Source organism: Fimicolochytrium jonesii (genome assembly GCF_025526975.1).
Source record: "Fimicolochytrium jonesii strain JEL569 chromosome Unknown EV422scaffold_4, whole genome shotgun sequence".
Lineage (NCBI taxonomy): Eukaryota > Fungi > Chytridiomycota > Chytridiomycetes > Spizellomycetales > Powellomycetaceae > Fimicolochytrium > Fimicolochytrium jonesii.
This window is the reverse complement of record NW_026515671.1, coordinates 534,987-556,244: the sequence shown is the minus strand read 5'-3', so window position 1 is coordinate 556,244 and position 21,258 is coordinate 534,987. Positions and strand designations below refer to the sequence as shown.

General features: G+C 52.4%; 6 protein-coding genes across 6 annotated transcripts; 3 read left to right on the top strand and 3 right to left on the bottom strand.

Moving 5' to 3' along the window:
- Positions 1-235: 235 nt before the first annotated feature.
- On the top strand, positions 236-2,055 carry EV422DRAFT_307960 (transcription factor IIA, alpha/beta subunit-domain-containing protein). Its single transcript, XM_053066163.1, has 7 exons — positions 236-547; positions 651-752; positions 839-1,165; positions 1,226-1,348; positions 1,414-1,512; positions 1,594-1,677; positions 1,740-2,055. The coding sequence occupies exons 1-7, from the start codon at positions 530-532 to the stop codon at positions 1,761-1,763; spliced, it is 777 nt and encodes a 258-aa protein (XP_052928025.1). The 5' UTR covers positions 236-529; the 3' UTR covers positions 1,764-2,055.
- EV422DRAFT_609059 (uncharacterized protein) lies at positions 1,968-5,718 on the bottom strand (the record flags this gene model as incomplete). Its single annotated transcript, XM_053073844.1, has 19 exons — positions 1,968-2,491; positions 2,572-2,715; positions 2,785-2,928; positions 2,995-3,087; positions 3,168-3,353; positions 3,413-3,584; positions 3,651-3,720; positions 3,787-3,905; positions 3,967-4,061; positions 4,117-4,214; positions 4,286-4,339; positions 4,397-4,452; positions 4,510-4,606; positions 4,666-4,789; positions 4,861-4,977; positions 5,041-5,163; positions 5,227-5,397; positions 5,461-5,538; positions 5,605-5,718. 19 exons carry the CDS (start codon positions 5,716-5,718, stop codon positions 2,204-2,206), a joined length of 2,343 nt encoding a protein of 780 aa, XP_052928024.1. The 3' UTR covers positions 1,968-2,203.
- A 765-nt stretch (positions 5,719-6,483) lies between these two features.
- On the top strand, positions 6,484-8,417 carry EV422DRAFT_307933 (uncharacterized protein). Its single transcript, XM_053066162.1, has 3 exons — positions 6,484-6,866; positions 6,948-7,963; positions 8,028-8,417. Exons 1-3 carry the CDS (start codon positions 6,581-6,583, stop codon positions 8,373-8,375), a joined length of 1,650 nt encoding a protein of 549 aa, XP_052928023.1. The 5' UTR covers positions 6,484-6,580; the 3' UTR covers positions 8,376-8,417.
- A 478-nt stretch (positions 8,418-8,895) lies between these two features.
- Positions 8,896-10,700, top strand: EV422DRAFT_519015 (uncharacterized protein). The gene is made up of 3 exons (XM_053069566.1): positions 8,896-9,110; positions 9,175-9,799; positions 9,868-10,700. Coding segments are annotated over exons 1-3 (1,281 nt in total). The 5' UTR covers positions 8,896-9,108; the 3' UTR covers positions 10,522-10,700.
- Positions 10,701-11,070: 370 nt separating this feature from the next.
- On the bottom strand, positions 11,071-12,530 carry EV422DRAFT_307876 (uncharacterized protein). Its single transcript, XM_053066160.1, has 2 exons — positions 12,204-12,530; positions 11,071-12,117 (listed from the first exon to the last, which is right to left on the bottom strand). Exons 1-2 carry the CDS (start codon positions 12,392-12,394, stop codon positions 11,304-11,306), a joined length of 1,005 nt encoding a protein of 334 aa, XP_052928021.1. The 5' UTR covers positions 12,395-12,530; the 3' UTR covers positions 11,071-11,303.
- Positions 12,531-15,360: 2,830 nt separating this feature from the next.
- Positions 15,361-17,701, bottom strand: EV422DRAFT_519007 (ribosomal protein L3-domain-containing protein). Its single transcript, XM_053069565.1, has 5 exons — positions 17,575-17,701; positions 16,963-17,155; positions 15,979-16,884; positions 15,621-15,911; positions 15,361-15,527 (listed from the first exon to the last, which is right to left on the bottom strand). Exons 1-4 carry the CDS (start codon positions 17,575-17,577, stop codon positions 15,844-15,846), a joined length of 1,170 nt encoding a protein of 389 aa, XP_052928020.1. The 5' UTR covers positions 17,578-17,701; the 3' UTR covers positions 15,361-15,527; positions 15,621-15,843.
- Between the last annotated feature and the right edge of the window lie 3,557 nt (positions 17,702-21,258).

The window sequence follows — 21,258 nt, the reverse complement described above, 5'->3', positions numbered from 1 at the left end:
TGCCGAGTTTCACAAGTAGCCTTACACGTTTGAGGTTCAGGGAGGGCCTGACGGCTGTTAAGGTGCTGCCAAGTCTAGTGTCAAGGCGAGGTCTAGGGAAACAAGAAAGCTTGCCGAGGTTGGAAAAGGACCTCAGGGTCGACACCATTCAGGAGCAATATGCCTCAGAAATAGACCTTCAAAGCCCTATCGAGCGACGGACCGCGAAAGGCAGTGCAGCGAATGCGACTGGTATGCCTTGTTTCGTCGGTGTGGGAGGAAATTCCCGAGTTGAGCAGTTGGGAGGAGGCTGCGCGGAAACCGGAATTGCGGGGGCAGCGGACTGGGAAAGGATGACGGGGGCCCTCGAACGTACCGCCCCGCTTTTATACTTTTTGCCTGATCCACCAAAAGTCCTATAAATACCGGCCCCCTCTGCAACCCCCCTCCCTATCGATCCCACCGATTCAACGGCGCTTCCCACAAGTTTCTTCATTGGCTTTCGTATATCGCTGGGTGAATAAAGTTTTCAATTCTACCTACTGCAAACATGTCGAACCAACTTGTGGTAAGCTGGCGTGGAGCTAGCTGAGCCCAGCCATGGCTCGGTGGACAGTCTTTCTACTTGTCTCGCTGCGTTTTCATATGTTAACCAGAGCTGGCTATTGCAGCCCGGGGTCTATAACTATGTTATTGATGAAGTCTGCGACAGTGTTTCCACTACGTTCGCGGAAATGGGCGTCGGACAAAATATCCTGGCGGAAATGCGTCAGGTACGGGAGCCCAAAGTTCTCAGCCTCTAGGTTCTGCCCTTATCCAGTTTTGACCTCTGGCTGGCCACCTTGGAACTGCTCTATAGGTGTGGAAACAGAAGATCTCTGGAATGAGGGTGGCAGACTTTGACTTTAAGGACGAAGAAGACGACGGATACGATGATTATGAGACTGACTACTATCCCGCTGACGGGGTGGATCACGATGCCTCTTTCACAACGACGGGAGCTGAAGGCGATGACGGTCTGGAAAGTGGTGCGTCATTGGAGTGGACGCAATATGCCAGCCACCATACAGGGTTGACAGACGGGCATATATCCACAGAGGAAGATGTCAAGATAATACCGCAGGAGGACGGGGCCCCAGACGATGGAGCACCAAGTAGTTCTTCTGCTGCCGTCCCATCCAGAGTGGTATGGGCGTAAGAAAATGCGTGGATCATAAAGACCATCGCTGACTAAGAATATTCCCAGGCAATTGATCGTATGATTGAAAAGCAATGGGCGCAAGCTCGCGATGAGACGGCCCGAAAGCTGGCGAAGCGTCGGATACGGCAGCTGGATGGGGTTGACGATGATGAGGAGGAAGATGAAGATGTAAACAACATCTCTAAAAGGGTGGGATCGCAATTCATCTGAGCTAACCTGGCCGTTTCGCGCAGGATGACAATGATGACGGAATCAATTCCGAGCTTGACGACGAAGATTCCGAGGATGAGGCTGCTGATACGCCAGATCTCATTCTGTGTCAGTACGAAAAGGTAAAGAAACCGAACCCAAAGGTAAACAATTTTTGGCACCGTTGACTAAAATCATCACACCTTGATGAACGCATTCGGCAGGTGAATCGCGTAAAGAACAAATGGAAGTGCGCTCTGAAAGATGGCATTGTAACGGTGGACGGAAGGGATTACCTGTTCAATAAGGTAGGTTTGTTGCTTTTTTGCAGTTACCACTTTGCGGTGGCCGTGTAAACGCATTTGCGCAGGCGAACGGAGAGTTCGAGTGGTAATCAAGCATAATGCCCGGTTTGGCGGGTCGCAGTCGACTGTCGGGTCCGTCACGATTTGCTCAAGATCTGCTGTGACAAGGGTTGCTCAGTTCGTTTTCAACATCTGTTGCTGCCAGTAACGCATACGACGTACCTGTGTGATGTTACACTTTCTTGTAAATTCATAATTCTGCATGAGAGATTCTCATTTCTCATGTTCAATCTCACATAAAACCTGTATAAATACCTCCCATGATTGGCATCTCGGTTACTGGGGCGATTGAACAACACTGATTTGTGTGATGATATGCCTAATGCTGCCAACGGTACAAGTATTTACAGAACTATCTAAGCTTACAAAACGATGCCCTTTCCCAATTTGGATCTACGCCATGGTGTGGTAATCGTGGTTGCTTCCCTTGCACGGAAACCTCTACGCCCTCCCAAAAATCGCAGCCACCTTATCCATTCACCTGGACTTGCACACCCTCCATAGGCGTGACGCCCAACTCCACTCTACCCGGCCCCTCCTTCCCCTGTGCCCGCTCCCTCTCCTGCCGCCTCTGCAGCTCGTCAGCGTCCCATAGCGATACGCCCAGCTGATTATGCTCGAACGGTTGCGCCATGCTACGCAGGAACTTCTTGGACATGGCGATGGCCATATCGGTGGAGAGGTTGACGCAGGCTTCTGTCATGCCCGCGTTGATCCATTTGGGCAGTTTGCTGCGTTTATCGGCGCGTGCGAATCGCTGAATGGGACGAAAGGTTGGGTATGTCTGGGTGGTGCTTCAAACGCGCGGGCCAAAAGAAGCGACAGAGCCATCCATACCTTATCAGCAAACACCATGAGCCCGTAATCCGTTTTACCGCGTAAGACTCGTCCAACACATTGAGCGCCGTGCCGCATGGCATCAAACGTCAGGAAATCGTTCTCGCGGATCTTGCTGTTGTCTCGCAAGAACTCCAATCTTGCCTAAGCGAGTGAGTGGCATTAGACCCTCAACCCGAGCTTCAGTAAGTGCGAGTCCTCGACAAAACGCACCTTCAGTATCCGAGATTCCGTGTACTGATATGGAATCCCGAACAGAATCACAGCTCGTCCGTAGTTGTGGTCGAAATCCACACCTTCCGAGACTTTCCCACGCGCGACGGAAAGCAGAACTGCTCCACGTCCATTGTCGCACGCCTAGTTACGTATTAGCATTGCTCTGGTTTGGGTTGCTGTTTTCCAGTACACAAGCGAAGCACCTACCAGTCTGTAGTTCTCCAAGGCTAAGCTGGTCTCGGCGGCGTCAGGTGTCTCGATGAATATCAGCTTGTACTTCAACACGTCTTGAAGCATGCCCTACAAAAGCTCGACTCTGAGCATCTGCTACGGATCCATATTGCATCCTTCATAGTGCATCCTTCGTGAGAGATCCATACCAGTTCATTCCAAGCCGTGACAATAGACTCCATGTACAGGTAACTCGGAAAGAAGCAGACGAGCCCATCGGGAACAATCTTCGCATACTCGAGAAGAATGTTTCCGAAGTTCCTGACCACAGCGAGATCGTTTCGCACCTCGAACTTGGAGCTGATGGCGACTTGGTCGCTTCCTCGAGTAATGGTCTACGGATTCGCTGAGTGAGTACTTGCTACTTGTACGTGATAACCCTTAACCGGCCTACCAAGGGCAAGAAACAAGATCTCGTCAGGGTCATCTGATAACTTTGCATCACAACGGGTTGGAATCCAAGAAGGGTGGGGTATAGTTCCATTGGTGAGAGTGTTCCGGACGTGATGATGACGGAGCTGAACCGGTCGAAGACGGGTTTGATCGCTAGAGTGGCGTCGAGACACCTGTAAATGAAGAACGGAAGTTGATCAATGGGGTGGATGAAATGTGGACTGTGCGACTTGACGTACGATAGGTGTAGCACGGGGTTGGGAATGGTATCTGTGTCATTCTCAAAGGGCTCCAGAATCAAAATGAACCCTATCGGTCGCAGTTGATCAGTGGTCAAAAAGCAGGTCATTGAGGTCCAATCAGCTGCTTATGTACCTTTCTGATATGTCGCAACCAGAGTCGCAAACCCGGCAATCTTCTGCAAGGCCTGGTAGTCCCCCAGATCCGTGAGCTCCAGAGTGCGGATAAGGGATCCCAACCTTTCCGCACAGAATCTAGGGTAACATGCGTTACCAAGTGGATCGTATACAAATGTCGTGGAGGGTGAGAGTATACCTTAAGGGCTTCTTATCTATATATGTGATTTCCTTGACGTGCTGTAAGAAGGACGTAGGGCTTTCCGCAACAACGTGCATGACTCGTAGTCGGGTCTGCAGGGATCTTGAGTCAGGTGTACACGGTAGATGACGGACATTGACGGCGTACCTTGAGGTATTCAATGAATCGCCTCAGGAATGCAACGAAGTGCTCTGCTCTTCTGATGTTCCCGGGCACAGCTTCCTGCAATATATCCTCGGGGAGAACTGCGCGTTCAGATGTGAGATGTCAGTGTTCCGGATGTCTAGTGTTGTCGGAAATATCAGGAAAGATTTACTTGGATTTGACATGAATTCGTCGTTGGCTCTGGACTCCTGTGCCGTCCGCAGTCCTAAAATCAATGTTACGGGCGACCTTTGCTTGAGACCCAGCCACCGATTTCCCTTACCTTCGACGAGCCGGGTGTACTCCGATTGCAGCTTTTCCGAGTTCGATTGCTTCAACCTGTCCGATCGTGATGAGTGGACATCCTGTCACCCGACATAGTCAAGCTTAGCTTACTCGTCGATTTTAGAAGCTAGTGCTTGCACACTTCGCGCACTGGCATCCAAGATGGGCCGGGTGATGTCCATGCTCAGGGATTCCGTGCAAACGTTGTCTAGTGGGCGAGTCGTTAGGCCTCGTTCGGGTATACTCAAGAGTGAGTTTCCTACGCACCAATATTGTGCGCCTCGTCAAATACGACAATGCAATCTTTCGCCATTTCCTTCGACACCAAATCCGCCACTTTCGGGTCTAGCAAGTAGTGGTAACTGTAGATGACGACATTCGCAAAGGCAATCTACACATGCATGTGGCCGTTAGTCCGATCTCACACTTTTGCGTTCCAGTTTTCGCCTTCAATCCACATACCATCCTTCGAGCAAGGAAGTATGGACAGTAGCCATTTTGTCGGCCCCATTCCTTCAAATCTTCCAACGTGTAGACGCCCGGAGGCATGCTAGCGGTTTCATCCGCGTTCTCCAAAGACTGCGTTCGGAAGATGATGAGCGCATCTCCCATGTGGCATACGCATAACACCCTCGAGGTTACCTCAAAGAAACTGCACGTCTTGACCTCTCCCGGGTCACTCTCCTTCGCTTGCTCGCGAATCCATGGCGCGGTCAGGTTTCGACATTGTGCGTCGACGATACTCCCCCATTTTTGTTTGCTGACCTAGACACAAGCTTGGTCAGAGACAAGGGGTGCGAAAAGCCACTCGATGGAACCATCCCATACCTCGGGATGCACACATAGATTCCGGCGCGAGGTGAGTCCGAGACCCAGAAACTTCTCTTGTAATCCATGACTTTTCCTATACTCCATCAACCTCTGTAACTCGGCTAGGGCTTTTTCAATCTCGGGCACCGTTCGCGAGCAGTAAATCAACTTCCTCTTCTCCGGGTAGAACTGAAATGGCGCTGGGATCAATCTTGAGCCATGTATCGAAGGCGCATCGGTCACAGCGTTTACCTGCTGATATGCTACAATCAACGACAACAGCGATACCGTTTTCCCTGTTCCTGACGGCATTTCCAGCAGACAGTGTCCCTACACCCACGAGAGCTTGGTTTTTAGACAGGGAGCTTCAACAAGGTCTCCAGATAGCTCACAAACCTGTGCATCCAGGGCCCTCTTAATATCGCGCATATAGGCATATTGCTCCGGGTATATGTAATCGTATGGGAAGAGGACCGGCAGGCCGTCAAGGTCGAACCTGAACCGCAACATGGTCAACTCAACATTCTTTGGAACTGTACAGCTTTATTTGTCCATACTTCATCTCGACAAATCGTGGAATGTCCTCCAACCTCCTTGAGGTTTAGCGAATGATAGAGAGGTAAGGTGCGATTGAGAGATATGTACAAAACTTCCGCAAGTGAGCCTGCAAGTGGGCGATGACTATAGAACGCTCAAGTTCAGCATCCTTTGCCACCTGCCGCGCAGGAACCCATCATACAGTCAGTACACAGAAACACCCACCAGCTCCTGCAGGACTATATTCCGTCTGAATGAGCCTGGCTAGTGGCTGTTGGGAAAATCCCGATTGCTCCTGCCGAGAGCCAGAAGACAGGAGCTGGAAACCAATCCGATTAAGCCGGGAACCGAGAACCCACAGTCAGGCGGTCCAGAGCGCGCGTACGTAGTAACAGTACGCTTAATACTCCACGCTGTGTCATCCAGGTCGCTCTCTCATCAGGAATAAGCGGGGCAAGGCGTAGTATTGTTGCTGAAGACCCTTATTCGCACTCCACCTTGCCTCGTCCAGGGCCAGCCAGCTGGCTAGCCCACGCAGGAAGTATCTACCACAAAGGATGGGCGAAATAAGGCTAAACACGGGCAGGGGTGGGTGCGCTGTATGCTCTCCACACTCGGAACAGCTACGGCGTACATACATATTCCGTGCTGGAGATCTTTGAGGCGGAAACGAGGTTACAAAGTCGTTTTCCGCGAAAGCAGTAATAGAACTTCGTAAAGACGTACGCCAACCGCCAAAGGCTCTCGGGAGTGTGCGATTTCAAAAGTAGTCATCAGGCGATCTCGCCAGCGCAACGAACGCGCCTCATATCCGTAAACACCGTTTGTAGCCCTCATGCTGGCGCCGTCGACACTGAAGCACGATGCGACGGCTGCCGCGCGGGCGGCGGAGGCGGACGAACAGCACGGTGGTGAAGACGCCGTCACCACCGAGCGTCCACGGAAACATGATATCAGTAGCTTGCGCGCGAGAGGGTCCGTTAGCAATAGTCCCTTTCGGTCTCTGATGTTGAAGGGCAGCAGCGGGACCTGGAAGGAGGAGGTTTCCAATGTAAAGCCGCCAAATCCCAAGCTTGTTGACCCTCAGCCGCCATGGAAGGATTCAAAGCCCAAGGCCCTAGGTACGCGTCAGTTATTGGATGTCTACAGTTCTGCCTGTATAACCCCGCATAGCTTGAGGCTCAACTCAATTCGCCGCGCAGATATGGAAAGATGTCGGGCAGCGAGCGCTACTCCATACACCTCGTCGAGCACCTCGTCCGCTAAACACTCACCACGCCTGAAAGACTTCAAGAACGGCTCCGTCCGGGGAAACCCGTTTGTCCTCGCCGACCGAGGCACGGGTGGGAAGACTGGCGAGACGATGAAGGCGGAACCTTCCCACTTGCGTGATTGGCGATCGAGATCTTCTTCAGCGTTGCCGGAAAACAGCTCAGCGGCATCAACTCCACCACCTGTACCGCATACGATCAGCGATACCCGCCAGCGAAACAGATTATCTTTGCCGGACATGTGGAAAGGGAAGACGACTGAAGGAAACGAAACACCCAAAGCTCCGGAGGTGGTACCCGGTCTCTCGTCCTCCGAAGGTTTCTGGCCCATCCGCAAGGACTCCTTCGGAGTTGCCGTAGGTGCCAAGTATCTGGAGTCTGTGAATGCCAAAAAGAAGTCTGGATCCAGCCGGCGGTCGCTTGATGTCGCGATGTTCAAGCCTCCTGATGAGACAGAGATTGGATCCAAAGGGGCTGGTGTCGAAGAACCTGTTCCACTCAGATTGGGTAGTGACGAAACCGAGACCGTTCCCACGGAGTCGAACGTTGAGATCCCCAATTCAATCAGCATAGCGGGTGATCAAACTTCGGCCGAGGTCGAGAGTTCTTCGCACCTCGCCGCCGATGCATCCTCATTAGCCTCTCCAGATGTTTCCAACGACGCTCCTGACCGGGCGCCGGACGCGGCGAGTGTTGAAGATGTGACGTTGGTTTCAACTTCAACACCTCCGGAGATGTCTGCCGATATCGAGCAGAAAGACCACCTGCTTGATTCCTCGCCGGACGAAGCTGCGGAAACCTTTCCCGTGGTAGCGGATGAAGATACTTCCAAGGTCGGTACTGCTGCAGATGACAATCGACACGAAGCTGGTGTTTCCAAACTTGGCCGAGTCCCATCCAGCGCGAAGCAAGCTTTCAAGCGAATATGGAGTCCAACTCGCCTCCAGGTATGAAGCTCATGTCAAATATGCATGGTCCCTGTTCAAGTCCCTAATCTGACATTACGGACAGGTTCCCTCAGTCTCGGCTATCTTCGATGACCCCGACTGGCTGCATGCGATCCTCGGCTCTAACAAGTCAGCAGCTGCCAACGCCACGTCACCTGTCACACCTACAACATCCCCGACGTCCGCTATCGCTGAAGCATCCCCAAGAACCTCACTTAGCACAATGGTCCCGGCCGTCAATCTCCCGCCACCTCCGAATACCCCTCCATCAATCGTCCGCCCGCCTACGCCTCCTCTCACCTCGCATCAACCTATGCCACCACCGGATACCGTGTTTCCGCCTCCTGCAGCAATGACCAGCGGTTCTGATGGCACTCAACAAACCCCAAAAGGTAGCGGTCTGAAAATATGAACCTCGCATTACTTTTTCATTCATGGCCCCATCCTCTTTCTGGACTCCAGATGACACATCCGACCTCAACGTCTTGTTGTCATGCACAGACTCGCTTGAAGCTGATTTTGACGACGATGGGTTCGACGAAGACTTTGATTATCGAGACGCAGTCCGCAATCCTCCCAAAATGCCTTCACGCGTCGAGAGTCTGACATCAATCGTAGACGACATTATTGGCGAGATGCCTCGGAAACGCGCCTCCATTGGGAAGTCTGTCCGGTTTGGGGTAAGGACTGTTTGAATTTGGCGAGCTTGATCCTGTAAGCTTGGTGAGCTCATCGTGCGTTCGGGATATAATAGCGAGCGTGGAATGGGGAGCTGGAATCCAAGCGCTTGATTTTCGAGGAGGTGGCACGCGCTGTTCCACCCAGCGATGCCCGGATAGGAATGCTGTATCTGCGCAGTAAGTGCCTCTGGAACGTTAGCATTTTCGAAGAATTACTAATATTTTCGGCTTCCTAGTAAATACCCTTGACGACGCCTTCTTCAGGAGCAATTCGGGTATGTGTGTGAGGTTCACGGCTGTTACTCCATTCTTACGAAGCTATGCTCATAATACCCGAATTCAATCACAGATATTGAAGTGACTCTTAATATCCGCCAGCAGAAAGCTGACCGACAGTATGAGTTTGAGACCACACGAATTTTGAGTCTGGGCGAAACCGATGTCGATTTCGACCTGGAGTGCGAGATGTAAGCCCAACCTGCTTTTATCCTCTACGCCTTCCGCTGCTCGTAGTGATACCTACCATACCAGGCCGCTGCTCCCTACACACCCTGTCTCTCTCGTATTCTACTTCAAGGCACTCAGTAACCCCCTCTCACAAGGTTCAGCATATACTACCTCAACCCCATCCGCGTCCGCATCCGCAACCAACCTGCTGGCACCTATCGCAAAGTTCGCCACCGCGCCCCGCCGTAACAGTTTGATGTCCTTCTTCCGCGGGGGCCGATCCTCGAGCGACGAGACGGTGGTCGACAGCAACAACTCCTCCTTCTCAAAACCGTTACCTGCATTACCAAGTGGTTCTCCTCGCCGGTCCACCTCCGGACCCGATTTCATGACCTCCAACCTCCTAGTAGCAGAAGCCGAGCCGACGCAGTCCGAATGGGCCGAGATCCTGCAAAGTGCGACCGGAACCCTCATTGCGCCCGAACTCGAACTGCGCACCTTGGAATGGAAGGGCGGGATGGTGCATGGCGAGTGCGTTGGAAAGATCTCCTGTCTTATTGGGTTCTTGCCCTTCATGGAGGAGAAGGTTCCGAGATCTTTCTTTCCGACGACATATGCGGAGTATCAGATGGCTGTGAGGATTACGGATTGGAATCAGGCGCTGTCTATGGAGGGGCATTTGTGGCAGCTGGGTGGGGATGTGCGAAAGGTGCGGCTGAAACTGAACTATCTCCTTTGCTCATTTGAAAATCTGCTAAACAGTTTACCTTCCCTTAGCACTATCGCCGCCGATACTACCGCTTAACAGGTGCCGAACTGCACGTTTACGAAGCAGCTCCATTGCCCTTCGTCACAGGCATTTCTTGGGACGAGTCCGACTTTGACCCAAAGACCGAACTCCCCGCCCCACTGGAACAATCCCACGGCAAACACCTACTGACAATCGAGCTGGCTCATTGCGAAAACTGGTACGCCTTCTCACCCATCGGGCAACGGTACCGGACGTCTTCGGGTGGTCCTACGAATGCTAGCGATGACGGTAGCGAACCATCGCAATCTGATGCTGCGTTCAACGAGCGGGACAAACTGCCTGATCAACGCGCCGCGTTTGTTTTACTCTTCAAAGACGGCCGTGAGATCATTTTTGGAATCGATCCGGACGAGGTGGAGAGGTATCAGCAGGAAAGCAACAAGATGCTCCGATCGTCTGAGACGATCAGGCGAGAATGTGATGGAGACGGGACGCAGCCCGCGTTGGTAGAATGGCAATCGTCGGATATCGCAGACATGTGGAAGCAAGCCCTCAACGAAGTTTTGAATGGCGTGAAGTACGAGACGCCGCTGTGGTGGGATGCACTGAGAGCGTCGAAGGGTGAAAGGAAGAGCGAGCAGCTGAGCGAGGAGGCTTACGAGCTCGCGTCCAGGTCGTGAGACTGTGTTGGGGCCATGAGGCAGTTTTGAAGACACTTACTGTAGTTTTGGGATCTTGCATTTTTTTGGAACCTTCACTGTACCCAATTAGGACTTTGTCACATTTATCGAAGATGTTACACCCATATGCTATAGCGCGTCATTATTTTGGCAGATCGGCATCACATGCGTTCATCAGAGCTCGTAAGCAAATGGGAACTGCCCAGTGAACCAGAATTTGCATTGATATAATCCGGAAGTTCAGAGCAGGAGTATGAGACAGCAATCGAAGGCAAAATAACACGTCTTCAAGAGTCCTTCTTGGGCACAGAATCATCACTTCCAAAAACAGTGCAACACTTCCAAAAACAGTGCAACATCTGCGTCACTTCCAAAAAACAGTGCAACATCTGCTAGCGACTCCTGAGATAGCCCTCGAGGTCTTCCACGGCCGCTGGAGGAGACGGACCGCACACGTTGGATTTACGTGCCCGGGCGAGAGCTTGTTTGGGTTCGGAAGTACCAACTCCTCAAGGCTTTCCGCTTCGAACTCCAGAGATTCCGCAGTCTGACGGATCGCGGCACCCGACGTTGGCCTGAAGGGTATGCCCAACTTTCCCTTGGACACCTGAGGGCATTGGTAAAGCGTTGGCAGAAGTCACGGATGCCTTGACGATGGGCTTCGCACGGGTTTGGTTCCGAGGATGTCTCACGGGTTGATGCGTCCTCAGAGGACGAAAATGTCGCGATGTGGGCTCAGTGCCGGTTATTTGTTGCTATGTGCATTGGATATCTAAAGCCTTCTATTGCCTGCTTCGCAGACGCGCCTGAATAGCCTTCAATCCCTGCCTACATATCTCTTTCGGCGGGCTCTGCAGCCTCGACGAAGTCCCCACATCGAGAGTCAGTGTCTCCAACTTCTCCAGTTCTCCCAGTGATGGTGTCAACACCTCAATCGGGTTGTCGTCTACATGCAAAGTGCTCAGCGATTCCAGTCTAGACAGACTCGGAAGTTCCGACAGCTTGTTCCTCCGCAAATCCAAGAACTGCAGCGCGCACATATTTGCAAACACATCTTGCGGAAGGTGGTGAATCTTATTTCCACTGACGTCCAAAACAAGGAGGTTTTCGAGGTTGCCTACTTCCTTCGGCAGGGTCTGAAGCTCATTATGTGAAAGGTCCAGGTGCTTCAACTGACGGAGGTTCCGTATGGCCGGGCTGAGAGCTCGAAGACGGTTGTGCGACAGATACAGCTTCTTCAATTTCCAGCAAAGGAAGAGATCTGCTGGTAAAGTGGTCAGGTTGTTGAGCGCAACATCCAGCAACTCAAGGTGAAGAAGAGTAGAGAAAAGCTTTTCCGCAAGCTGGTCGATGCTATTTTTGAAGAGCCGCAGCTGCGTGAGGTCTGTGCAGAACCCGAGCTCCTCCGGCACCCGGCTTAGTTGGTTGCTCTGAGCTCCAAAGAACCTCAGTTGATGCAGGTCCCGAAAAATAAGACCAGGCAATTCGTCTAAGTTGTTGAAAGACACGTCCATGTGCACCAGAGAGTTCAGCAGTCCTAGTTCAGGTGGAAGCTTCTCAAGGTCGTTCTTCTGCAGATAGATATACTGGATAGGGCTTTCGGTCCCAGAGCGGAGTGTTGAGTTCCTCGACCCCATTTTGCGCGAAGGCTTCTGCCCTCCAAAATTGTTCAGATATCTCACCTGATTGAAGTTGCAGCCTCTCTGATAACATTTACCAGATCGGCAGCAGCCTTGCCGTATGCTAGATCAATACCAACTTTGTCCTCGACATCCCTGGTCAGATAGCTTTTGGAGCGTATGAGCGGAAATGGAGCTTCTGGTCGGGCGTGCGACGACGAAGGGCGACCGGCTGCTTCCTTATTGCTCAACATTGCACGAATGAGAGCCTGCGGAAAATAGCCCTGCTTGGTTGCAATGCTTGCGGTGCGTTCGAGGTGTTTAATGCGAGGCCCCGCCTCGTGACAGAGCGCTGGAAAATCGACAGCGCGTAACTCCTGACGGGTATGCTAGATGCTATATATTATACAGAGCCACGACCACACCTCCGCTTCGCCGGACGGTGCCTCGTTGGCGGCCGTTGATGTATAGACGCACACCTTGACCGAAAGTAAATTGGTAATAGTGCAGGACTCATTGCACAAATAGTTATTACGGGAAACGCTTTCCCAACATCCTAGAACGGATAAAGGGCTGTAATTGAGTATTGGCGGAAACTTTGAAAAGGGTTACTACGCCGTGCCAATCTGAATCGACTCTTGATCCCGTATATATGTCAGTAACTACCTCTCGCGAGAAATGCAGAGCTAAAAATTCAGTCAGCATCATGTTCAGTGCTTTCGATGAGCTCCTGCACTCCCCAGGCATGCGCATCTCCCATCCAATACACGTCAAGGTTATGGGCCTCCTGCAGCCTCCTACCGATTTCCATTGCCCTTGACTTCTCAATGTACATTTTCGGAAAAAAAACTGAATAGTAACAAGCAAATGGTGAGTATTTAGAGCTCAAATGATATGAATAGTTTCGAAGAACTTACACCCCAGCAACATCCTTCTTCAACTCAACATCTCCATGGATTTGCATTTCTTTGTAATCGCCATAGGTTGAGATAGGGCGTGTACCGGCCGATCTTCCGCCTTTCGCAATGCGGACAAGCTCATGTATCTCAGCGTCTTTGTGTGACAAAAGCAAATGTGCATAGTGCTCAACAGTTGCTAGTTTTTGGTCCGAAACATGGGCGAAACTATCCCCGTCGCAAAAGGTTGCCCGATATCGAACTACATCTCTCAACTTTAGATAGCATTCACCATACTGACGCGCGGAAGGGACGCCGTGTGGATCGTTCAGAATGTTGAGTGCACCGTACTTCACCCTTTCCCCGAAGGCAGCGTTGCGGTAGTGTGAGGCAAACAAGCTGCCCTCTTCATTGTTGCGTTGCAAAGACTTGCGTACTTCGGACAAGTTTCTGTAATGGGTATCGTTGGCGAGGAGGCCCAATACATGCAGCGTCACATGAATGATGATGGGTGCCCGATGTCGAATGTAGTCGAGCACGATATCGAGCTCTTGTTCACAGTAGCCAAGGGTATTGATACGTTTGACTAATTGACTCCGACATTTGTTGGACTGCTTAGCCGAGATCTTCTCCACATGGTGTAGCGCATTGAGTTGACACGGTGTAAGTGCAGCATACGGGTCTTCCCCACTCCAAGATCGAGATAGCTGAATCGCAAGCTCATCATCTGATTTCAGCTGCGTTTCGTGTTTCGCCAAGCACTGAGTGATGTGGTTTTGCTGTTGAGTACTTGGCGGAATGGAAAGCTTGCACACGGGACAAGCGCGGTCAGGGCTTGTTTCGTGGTTGGTCCGTGAGGATTCTTCGGCGGCCCGAGCACGAGATCTCAAGCGATGGCTGCGGCGCAGGCCGGGCCCAACATCATCGCAAGGGATACAGGCGTCTTCAGCATCTTGAAGGGCTCTTGCCAGGGCCTCATCGCTTTCGTGTTCAGATTGCAGAGCTCGTGCTACGGCTTCGTCCGCTTTGATTGCGGCTACTTTCAGTGCGAAGCACTTCTCGACATGGATCAGGCGGGTTTCTGGATACGGTTTCTGGCACACCGGGCATGTGTGGTAAGGCGACTGTGCTTGCATCTTAGTGCGTGCGTTATGGGCTGGAGTTGTAGGACAGACGGCGGCTTTCAGCTTGGCTTGCTTCGTTCTCTGTCCCACCATTCTGTCGAGACCTGGTTGCGATTGCCACCTTCAGCAATGAGACTCCACTGATTTGCCGATCCACCGACTGAAACAAGTGCCTAAGTACCAGAAGAGAAACCGTCTGATCAGGTCCGTTCGTACTAGGTCAACGGCCCTTTGATGATCGGCGGGAGGGTTTCTTTTTCGTTGTTCGTTCAACAGGGCGTGATTACGTGCAGCACTCAGGCAAGGCTACTCAAACAGTGAATGTGGCCTGCCGGTATGTAGCTCTCTGGTATGGGCTTTACACCCGCAGATTAGCCCGCTGCCAGGTAGGGGACCGGGCTCTCCACAGGTTTCTGAAACTGCTGTCGTTCTGGCTCACATTGACAGTTTTTGACGGCTTCCCCGCTTCTGAGAGGAATGTGGGAGCGACGGCCGTATACCAATGGGTTTGATTCGAACCAACGACGGCGCAAACAGTCCTTCTCGTTGTCGCAGTGGAGCACCACCCGTTCAATGCATCACCGTAACGTTGGCCGGGAAAGCATCACTGAAGTAGGGGACCGCTCTTTGGATTCGATCGGCAAGTTATCTTTGTGGAGAGGTCGCATGGTGTAATGGTCCGAGGCATTTACTTTCACGATAGATTTCGCCATCATCACCACCGCATGGATAGCGCTTGATGCTCGAGCATCAGTCCTCAAGGCCCTGCCATACGTTGTAGCCGAGCGACATCCGCATACTACGCGAGAGTGTGCGAGACAGCTATGACTGACCCGGAGGACCCCTAGCTGACTTGTATGGCGCAAATCCGCAGTCTCCCCCGTCTCGATCAACGATTTCAGGCCACTGTGCCTTCTGCAAGATTAGATGCTTCAGTCCAAATTCTGAGTTTGGGAGACGAGGTGCCTCTGCAAAGAAAGGCGGATGGGATGACTAGTCTGCACGCAGTCCTTATGGGCTACAATGGGCGGCAGGGAATCAATGTCGCTTGCGAGAAGCGTACTGGAGGACCTGATGCTTCCAGGTTAGGCGATTCTCGGGCAAAGAACAGAAGCCAGGAAACTGAGGGTAACCTGGAAGTGCATCATCCAGCCTCTCGTTGATAGTTGCCTGCCACCGTCGTCCCATTTCCGCTTTGGCCTCCTGCTTCAAGTTACCCGGGCGCCCGGCATCAAGTAGGCCACATTCTCTTCACGGTGTCTCGGAATCGACATGGGGCAATCAATCGGAGTCATTGCTCGCTTGGCAGTATGAGGCAGCCGCTGTGCGAATGCGAACTTAGCAGCAGATGCTGCTGAGCAGCGATGGTATGTACTGTATCTGATGCTGAGCTCGCATTATTGTGCACGTATAAGGCGGCGGTGGGACTTTGAACTCGCCTCCGTTGCTATGTTTGCCAGCATCCTCGAACCAGAGAACGTTCCCGCAACGTGCTCAGCACCCAACCACATCAGCATCAATCCGCCTTCGTTGACCAGGCCGGCAAGGACGAAACACAGTCTGCAGTTGATAATGATATGCGGTATATTTACAGCAAGCTAGAATGTGATTGTATTTGCGTGTAAAGACTCGACACAGAATACAGATTTAACAGCTCGCAAAACCCAGCCAACAAGACAGAGCTTAAGCCTGGACATCCTTCTTGCGAGTACCGTAGAAAGCAGCCTTCTCGCTCGCAGTTTGGAAACGACCTGTAAATATGATTGTATGTAAGTATCAAGATAGTGAAGAGAAGCAGTTCAAAATAGTCATTGTTACCATGTCCAAATTTAGACGAGGTGTCGATGAACTTGAGCTGCACCTTCTCGAGAGCGGAGCGGCGGGTGTGAACGAGGAGGGACTTGCGAAGGGTGAGGACACGCTTCTTGACACCGGGGGCGGATCCCTTGACCATGATCCAGTCCTCGTGGACGACACCGTAGTGGGGGAAGCCACCGAGAGGGGTGATCTCCTTGGCGGTAAGGTCGAACTCAGTGGCACCGGCGTTCTTGTCGCCAGCCTTTCCGACGCGGTAGATCTTCTTGTTCATCTCGGTACGGTGGTGGTAACCGTCCTGACCGGCGCGAGGAACAGAGTACATGACACGGGAAGGGTGCCATGCTCCAATACAAGCGACCTTACGAAGACCTTTGTGGGTCTTACGGGGAAGCTTCTTGGTACCCCAACGAGCGGTGACACCCTCGAAACCGTGACCCTTAGTGACACCGATGATGTCGATCATCTCGTCCTGCTCGAAGACGGTGTTGATGTCGATCTGCTTCTCGAAGTGCTCCTTGGCCCAGTCGACTTTGTCGGCAACCGATCCACCGTTGAGCTGAATCTCCATGATGTGAGCCTTCTTCTGGCCGATCTTCACCTTGCGGACCTGGGTGTGGGCAAGGACACGGACGACCTGGCAGTACTTCTTGATGCGCTCGAACTGCTGTCCGATGGGCTTGGCGCCTTCGGTGTACTTCTTGGCGTACTTGGTGAAAGCCTTCTTCTTGGAGCGGTACCAGTTCTTGTAGAAGCGACGCTTGATCTCGTCGGACAAGTGCTCGGCCCAGACGGTCGTCAACGAGCGGAGACCACGGGGAGTCTCGACGTAACCGACAACACCAACGATGACCATGGGGGGAGTCTCGATGACGGTAACGGCCTCAACGACCTCCTTCTTGTGCATCTCTGTTTACGTAGGGAAAGAAATTTAGAATTGGCCAAGTGTCCCAGGCACCTCCAACAAGTATCGCAGTCAAAACTTACTGGATCCAGGACGGTCCAAGTCACGGACAATGTGGCTCATACCAGCCTTGTAGCCCAGGAAGGCCGTAAGGTGGACGGGCTTCTTGGGGTCATCCCTGGGGAAGGACTTTACCTTTCCACGGTGACGGGCAGCACGCTTGCGCGGCAGGAAACCAAGGGAACCCGTACGAGGGTGCTCGAACTTGCGGTGACTCTACAACACACAGAACGGAACAAAAGGCCGGTGAGACTCTAAGACTCGTATATGCGTCAGCACTTTCGCGGGCGCACAAAGAATGTGGTTGCCGCTTATGCTTCGACATAGACGATGGCCTAGAGTCCACGACCAGCTCCCCTCCATAGGGCGGGAATGGAGAAACGTTTTCCACCGCCGCGCCAAATCTCACCCCACGGAAGGAGAAGTGGTCGAACCTCTTCGGCATTCGCCATGTCGGCCCCCATTTCGGAATTCCCCACTTGCCGGTCCATCCATCCCTTTTTCATCCATCCATCCATCTGCGCACTGCTAAGCTACGTTGCTCTCCGCCGGCTTTCATCCATGCTCGCCGTGCATGCTGCCGGCTGGATGTCGAATGGTGCCTGTCGCTGCTGTCGTTGTCCTCCTATACTCACCATGTTGTGAATATGCCGCTGCGGTATTGAGAAGAAAGGGAACTCGCACTTTGCCTCGAAGGTCAAGTCGTTCACAGGGGGACGCGACTGCAATTGTGGCGCAGTCCAAACAACAGTTGCTGGAGAACACGGCTGCGGAAGGGCAAGTCAAAATCACAGAGCCGATATTCGCACTTACTCTCAGCCACTTAACATTACAATAAGCGACATAAACTTGGTGGCTTACTAACCTACCATAACAACACGCTCCGGCTCGGGGACGGCCTTCGGCCGGTTAGTGCTGGGTGTTACTAACCCTAGTCCCAACCCTAACCCTAAGTGGGGCACTTAACAATTAGAGTATGAGTGCGAATAGAAGCTTGATCAGTGAGTGCGAATATCGGCTCTCGTCGAAATCATCGAAAGTCTGCCCTGTTCTCCAGTGAGTGCGAAGCGGTCGGACATTCCCAGGAATCACTTCATGGAATTGCACAGCCACCAGTCCGAAACCTCCCATCACACACCCCCAAACTGCTCACTCGGCGCTCAGCACTTTCCACCTCTCCGTGGGCTAAGCTGGGACGGCAGTATCATACAGAAGGCAGGGCTGTTCAGGAAGAGCATATATCGGACAGTATCGGAGCGACTCCAAAGCACGGCACTCAGGCTTATAGACGTTTGGCCAGAAGCGGCATCACGAGACGTTTTCGCCGAAACCATGGGTAGGCTCGTGGAACTGGAGCTGGAAAACTTCAAGTCTTACCAAGGACGGCAGACTATCGGGCCTTTCTACAACTTTACCTCAGTCATCGGTCCCAATGGCTCTGGTATGTTTCGTTCTGCTAAGGGTATTCGTTGCTATCGCTGTCGGTCGTGTGCTGACCGCGTTAACCTGTCCGCCCTTCACCCGCAGGCAAGTCGAACCTTATGGACGCTATCAGCTTCGTGCTGGGAGTGAAATCCGCACAGCTTCGTTCGTCTCAACTCAAAGAGCTGATATATAAAGGTGGCCGAGGAAAGGCTCGGTCGGACGGCGACGCGGACGGTGCCGACGAGAACGAAGAGGGCGATGAGACCGTTGCTCAGCCTACTCGTGCCTACGTGACTGCCGTTTATGAGACGGCCGAAAAGGTCAGGGTTCGATTCACCCGCACGTAAGTCACCCACGCATCTATGTTGATTCACGCGGCAAAGTCGGTCTCTAACCACTGTGCTCTACAGCATTACTAGAGCTGGAGTCAGCGAATACAAGATAGATGGCAAGACTGTTACTTTTGCCAAGTACAGTGCGACACTAGAGGATGAGAATATTTTGATCAAAGCGAAGAACTTTCTGGTCTTTCAGGTTAGGATCAGCCATCCGATGCCAGCTCGTCTCTCGCGTTTATGCTAAGGGCTTCTACAGGGAGATGTTGAAGCCGTCGCTTCGCAGTCGTCGAAAGATCTCACTCGTCTAGTCGAGCAGATCAGCGGGTAAGGCAGCCTGGACAATTTTCTCTGACCTCCCGACCGAAGCTGATCGTTCCGCAAACCTAGGTCACTCGACTTGAAGCCAGAATATGAGCGACTCAAAGAGCTGCAGGAACAAGCGACTGAGAATTCTGCACATACATTCAACAAGAAGCGAGGTATAAACGCTGAGATGAAGCAGTTCAAAGAGCAGAAAGAGGAAGCTCAGCGCTTTGACAAGTTGCAAAAGCAGAAAGTATGTCAGTAACCAGAACGTGACATCAGAGACTGCGACGGCTAACGGCGCTTCAAACATGAACAGGCAAAGCAGATCCAGAACTACTTGATCTGGAAGCTATACCACATAGAGGAGAAAGTCACGAGTTTGCAAGAAGCGATCGAACATGCAAAACAGTCATCTGAGGAGCACGAGGAGGAGATGACCAACCTCGAGAACAAACTGAAGGAAGCCAAAAGGCAACAAGCCAAAGCGAACAAAGAGCTTCTGAGGGCAGAAAAGAAGATAGCAGATAAGCAAAAGAGACTGGACGAACAGAAGCCGGAGCTTTTGCGAATGGAGCAGAAGATTGTGCATGGGAAGCGCAAACTGAAGATTGCTCAGGACAATGCGAAGAAAGCGTCGACGGAATTGGAAAAGGAGGAAGCCTCCATTAAAGACCTCGAAAAGGATCAGCGAAAACTGCGCGATGCCTTGCGCAAGTTCGAGGAAGGCCTGCAGGCAAGGCAGGCAGAGCGGGGTAATCAGCAGCTGGACGATGCGGCCCTCGCTGAGTACCAATCAAAGAAAGGCGAAGTCACGAAGCGGACGTTCGCGGAGAAGCAAGAGCTGTTGAACCTGCAGCGCCAACGAAAGACGGAGGAAGAGACGCAGCTTCGTCTTACGGAAAGCCACACCGCTTTCCAGACCAGGAAGGAGACCTTGGAAGAGGAGCAGAACGCGATGAATGAGCGGAAAGTGAGGCTCGAGGAACAGGTCGGACAGCTCGACCAGGAGCTGAAGGAAGCGCGGAAGAAAATCACCGCAGCGGAGTCTGAGAAGCGTAAACTGATCCTGAAAGAGACCGAGCTCAATGAGAACCTCGTGGCAACGCAACAGCAGCTACAGCAAGCTCGCGTAGACCGCCACGAGAGCGAGAAAGAAACGAGGCGCAGGGAGATGCTGGTGGAGCTCAAGCGGGTTTTCCAAGGCGTACATGGCCGCGTGATGGATCTCTGCAAACCAACTCAACGGAAGTATCAATTGGCCATCTCCATCATCCTCGGCCGCAACATGGACGCGATCGTCGTGGACACGCAGGAGATCGCTATCGAGTGCATCAAATATCTCCGCGAGCAACGGTTGGGAATGGCGACCTTTCTCCCTCTGAGCACCATTTCGTATAAGGCCCCCAACGAGCTACTCCGCAACCTTAAGGGCGCCCATCTCGCTCTTGACGTCATTCAGTTCGATGATGCATATGCGCGCGCCATGAGCTATGCTTGTGGGAACACTCTCGTTTGTGATACCATGGATATTGCGCGTGACATCTGTTACAAACAGAAAGTGCAGGCTAAGGCTGTCTCGTTGGATGGGACCGTTATACACAAAACGGGTATGATTACGGGTGGAAACAGTGGACAGGATAGTCGGAATGCTCAGAGGTGGGACGAGAGGGATGTCGACAGTGAGTTTCTATTAGGAGGCGGTCCCGTTACTGGGCGGTTGATCAATGAGTTGCATGTTCCCTGATCTGCCCGTCATCTAGATTTGAAGAAGAACCACGCCGTTCTCATGCAACAAATGCAAGAGCTGACAAAGGAGAAGCGCAGGAACGCCCACGATGATGTTCTGCGCAGCGCCGTAGCCGATATGGAATCCAGGTTAAGGAGCGTGCAGGACGATCTCGCGATGACCGTTCGCAAAATCGCCTCTCTCGAAGAGGAGATTAGGCACCTCAATGACGAGATGCGGCAATCTGCGCCCGAGCTGGCAAGGACTGAGAGCAAGATCGAGTCTATCGATGAGGAAATCGAAGAGAAGGATGCGTTGATTCGGGAGGTAGAGAATGAGGTCTTTGCCGACTTTTGCGAGTCGATCGGCGTGCAGAATATTCGGGAGTATGAGGAAGGGCAGCTGCAACTCTCGCGGGAGACTGAGGATAGGAGGATGCAGTTTGAGACTGCGAAGGCCAAGTTGGATAACCAGTACGTGTTGTGCGACTGCACTGGCTGATTTGATGAGAGCTGGTCGCATAA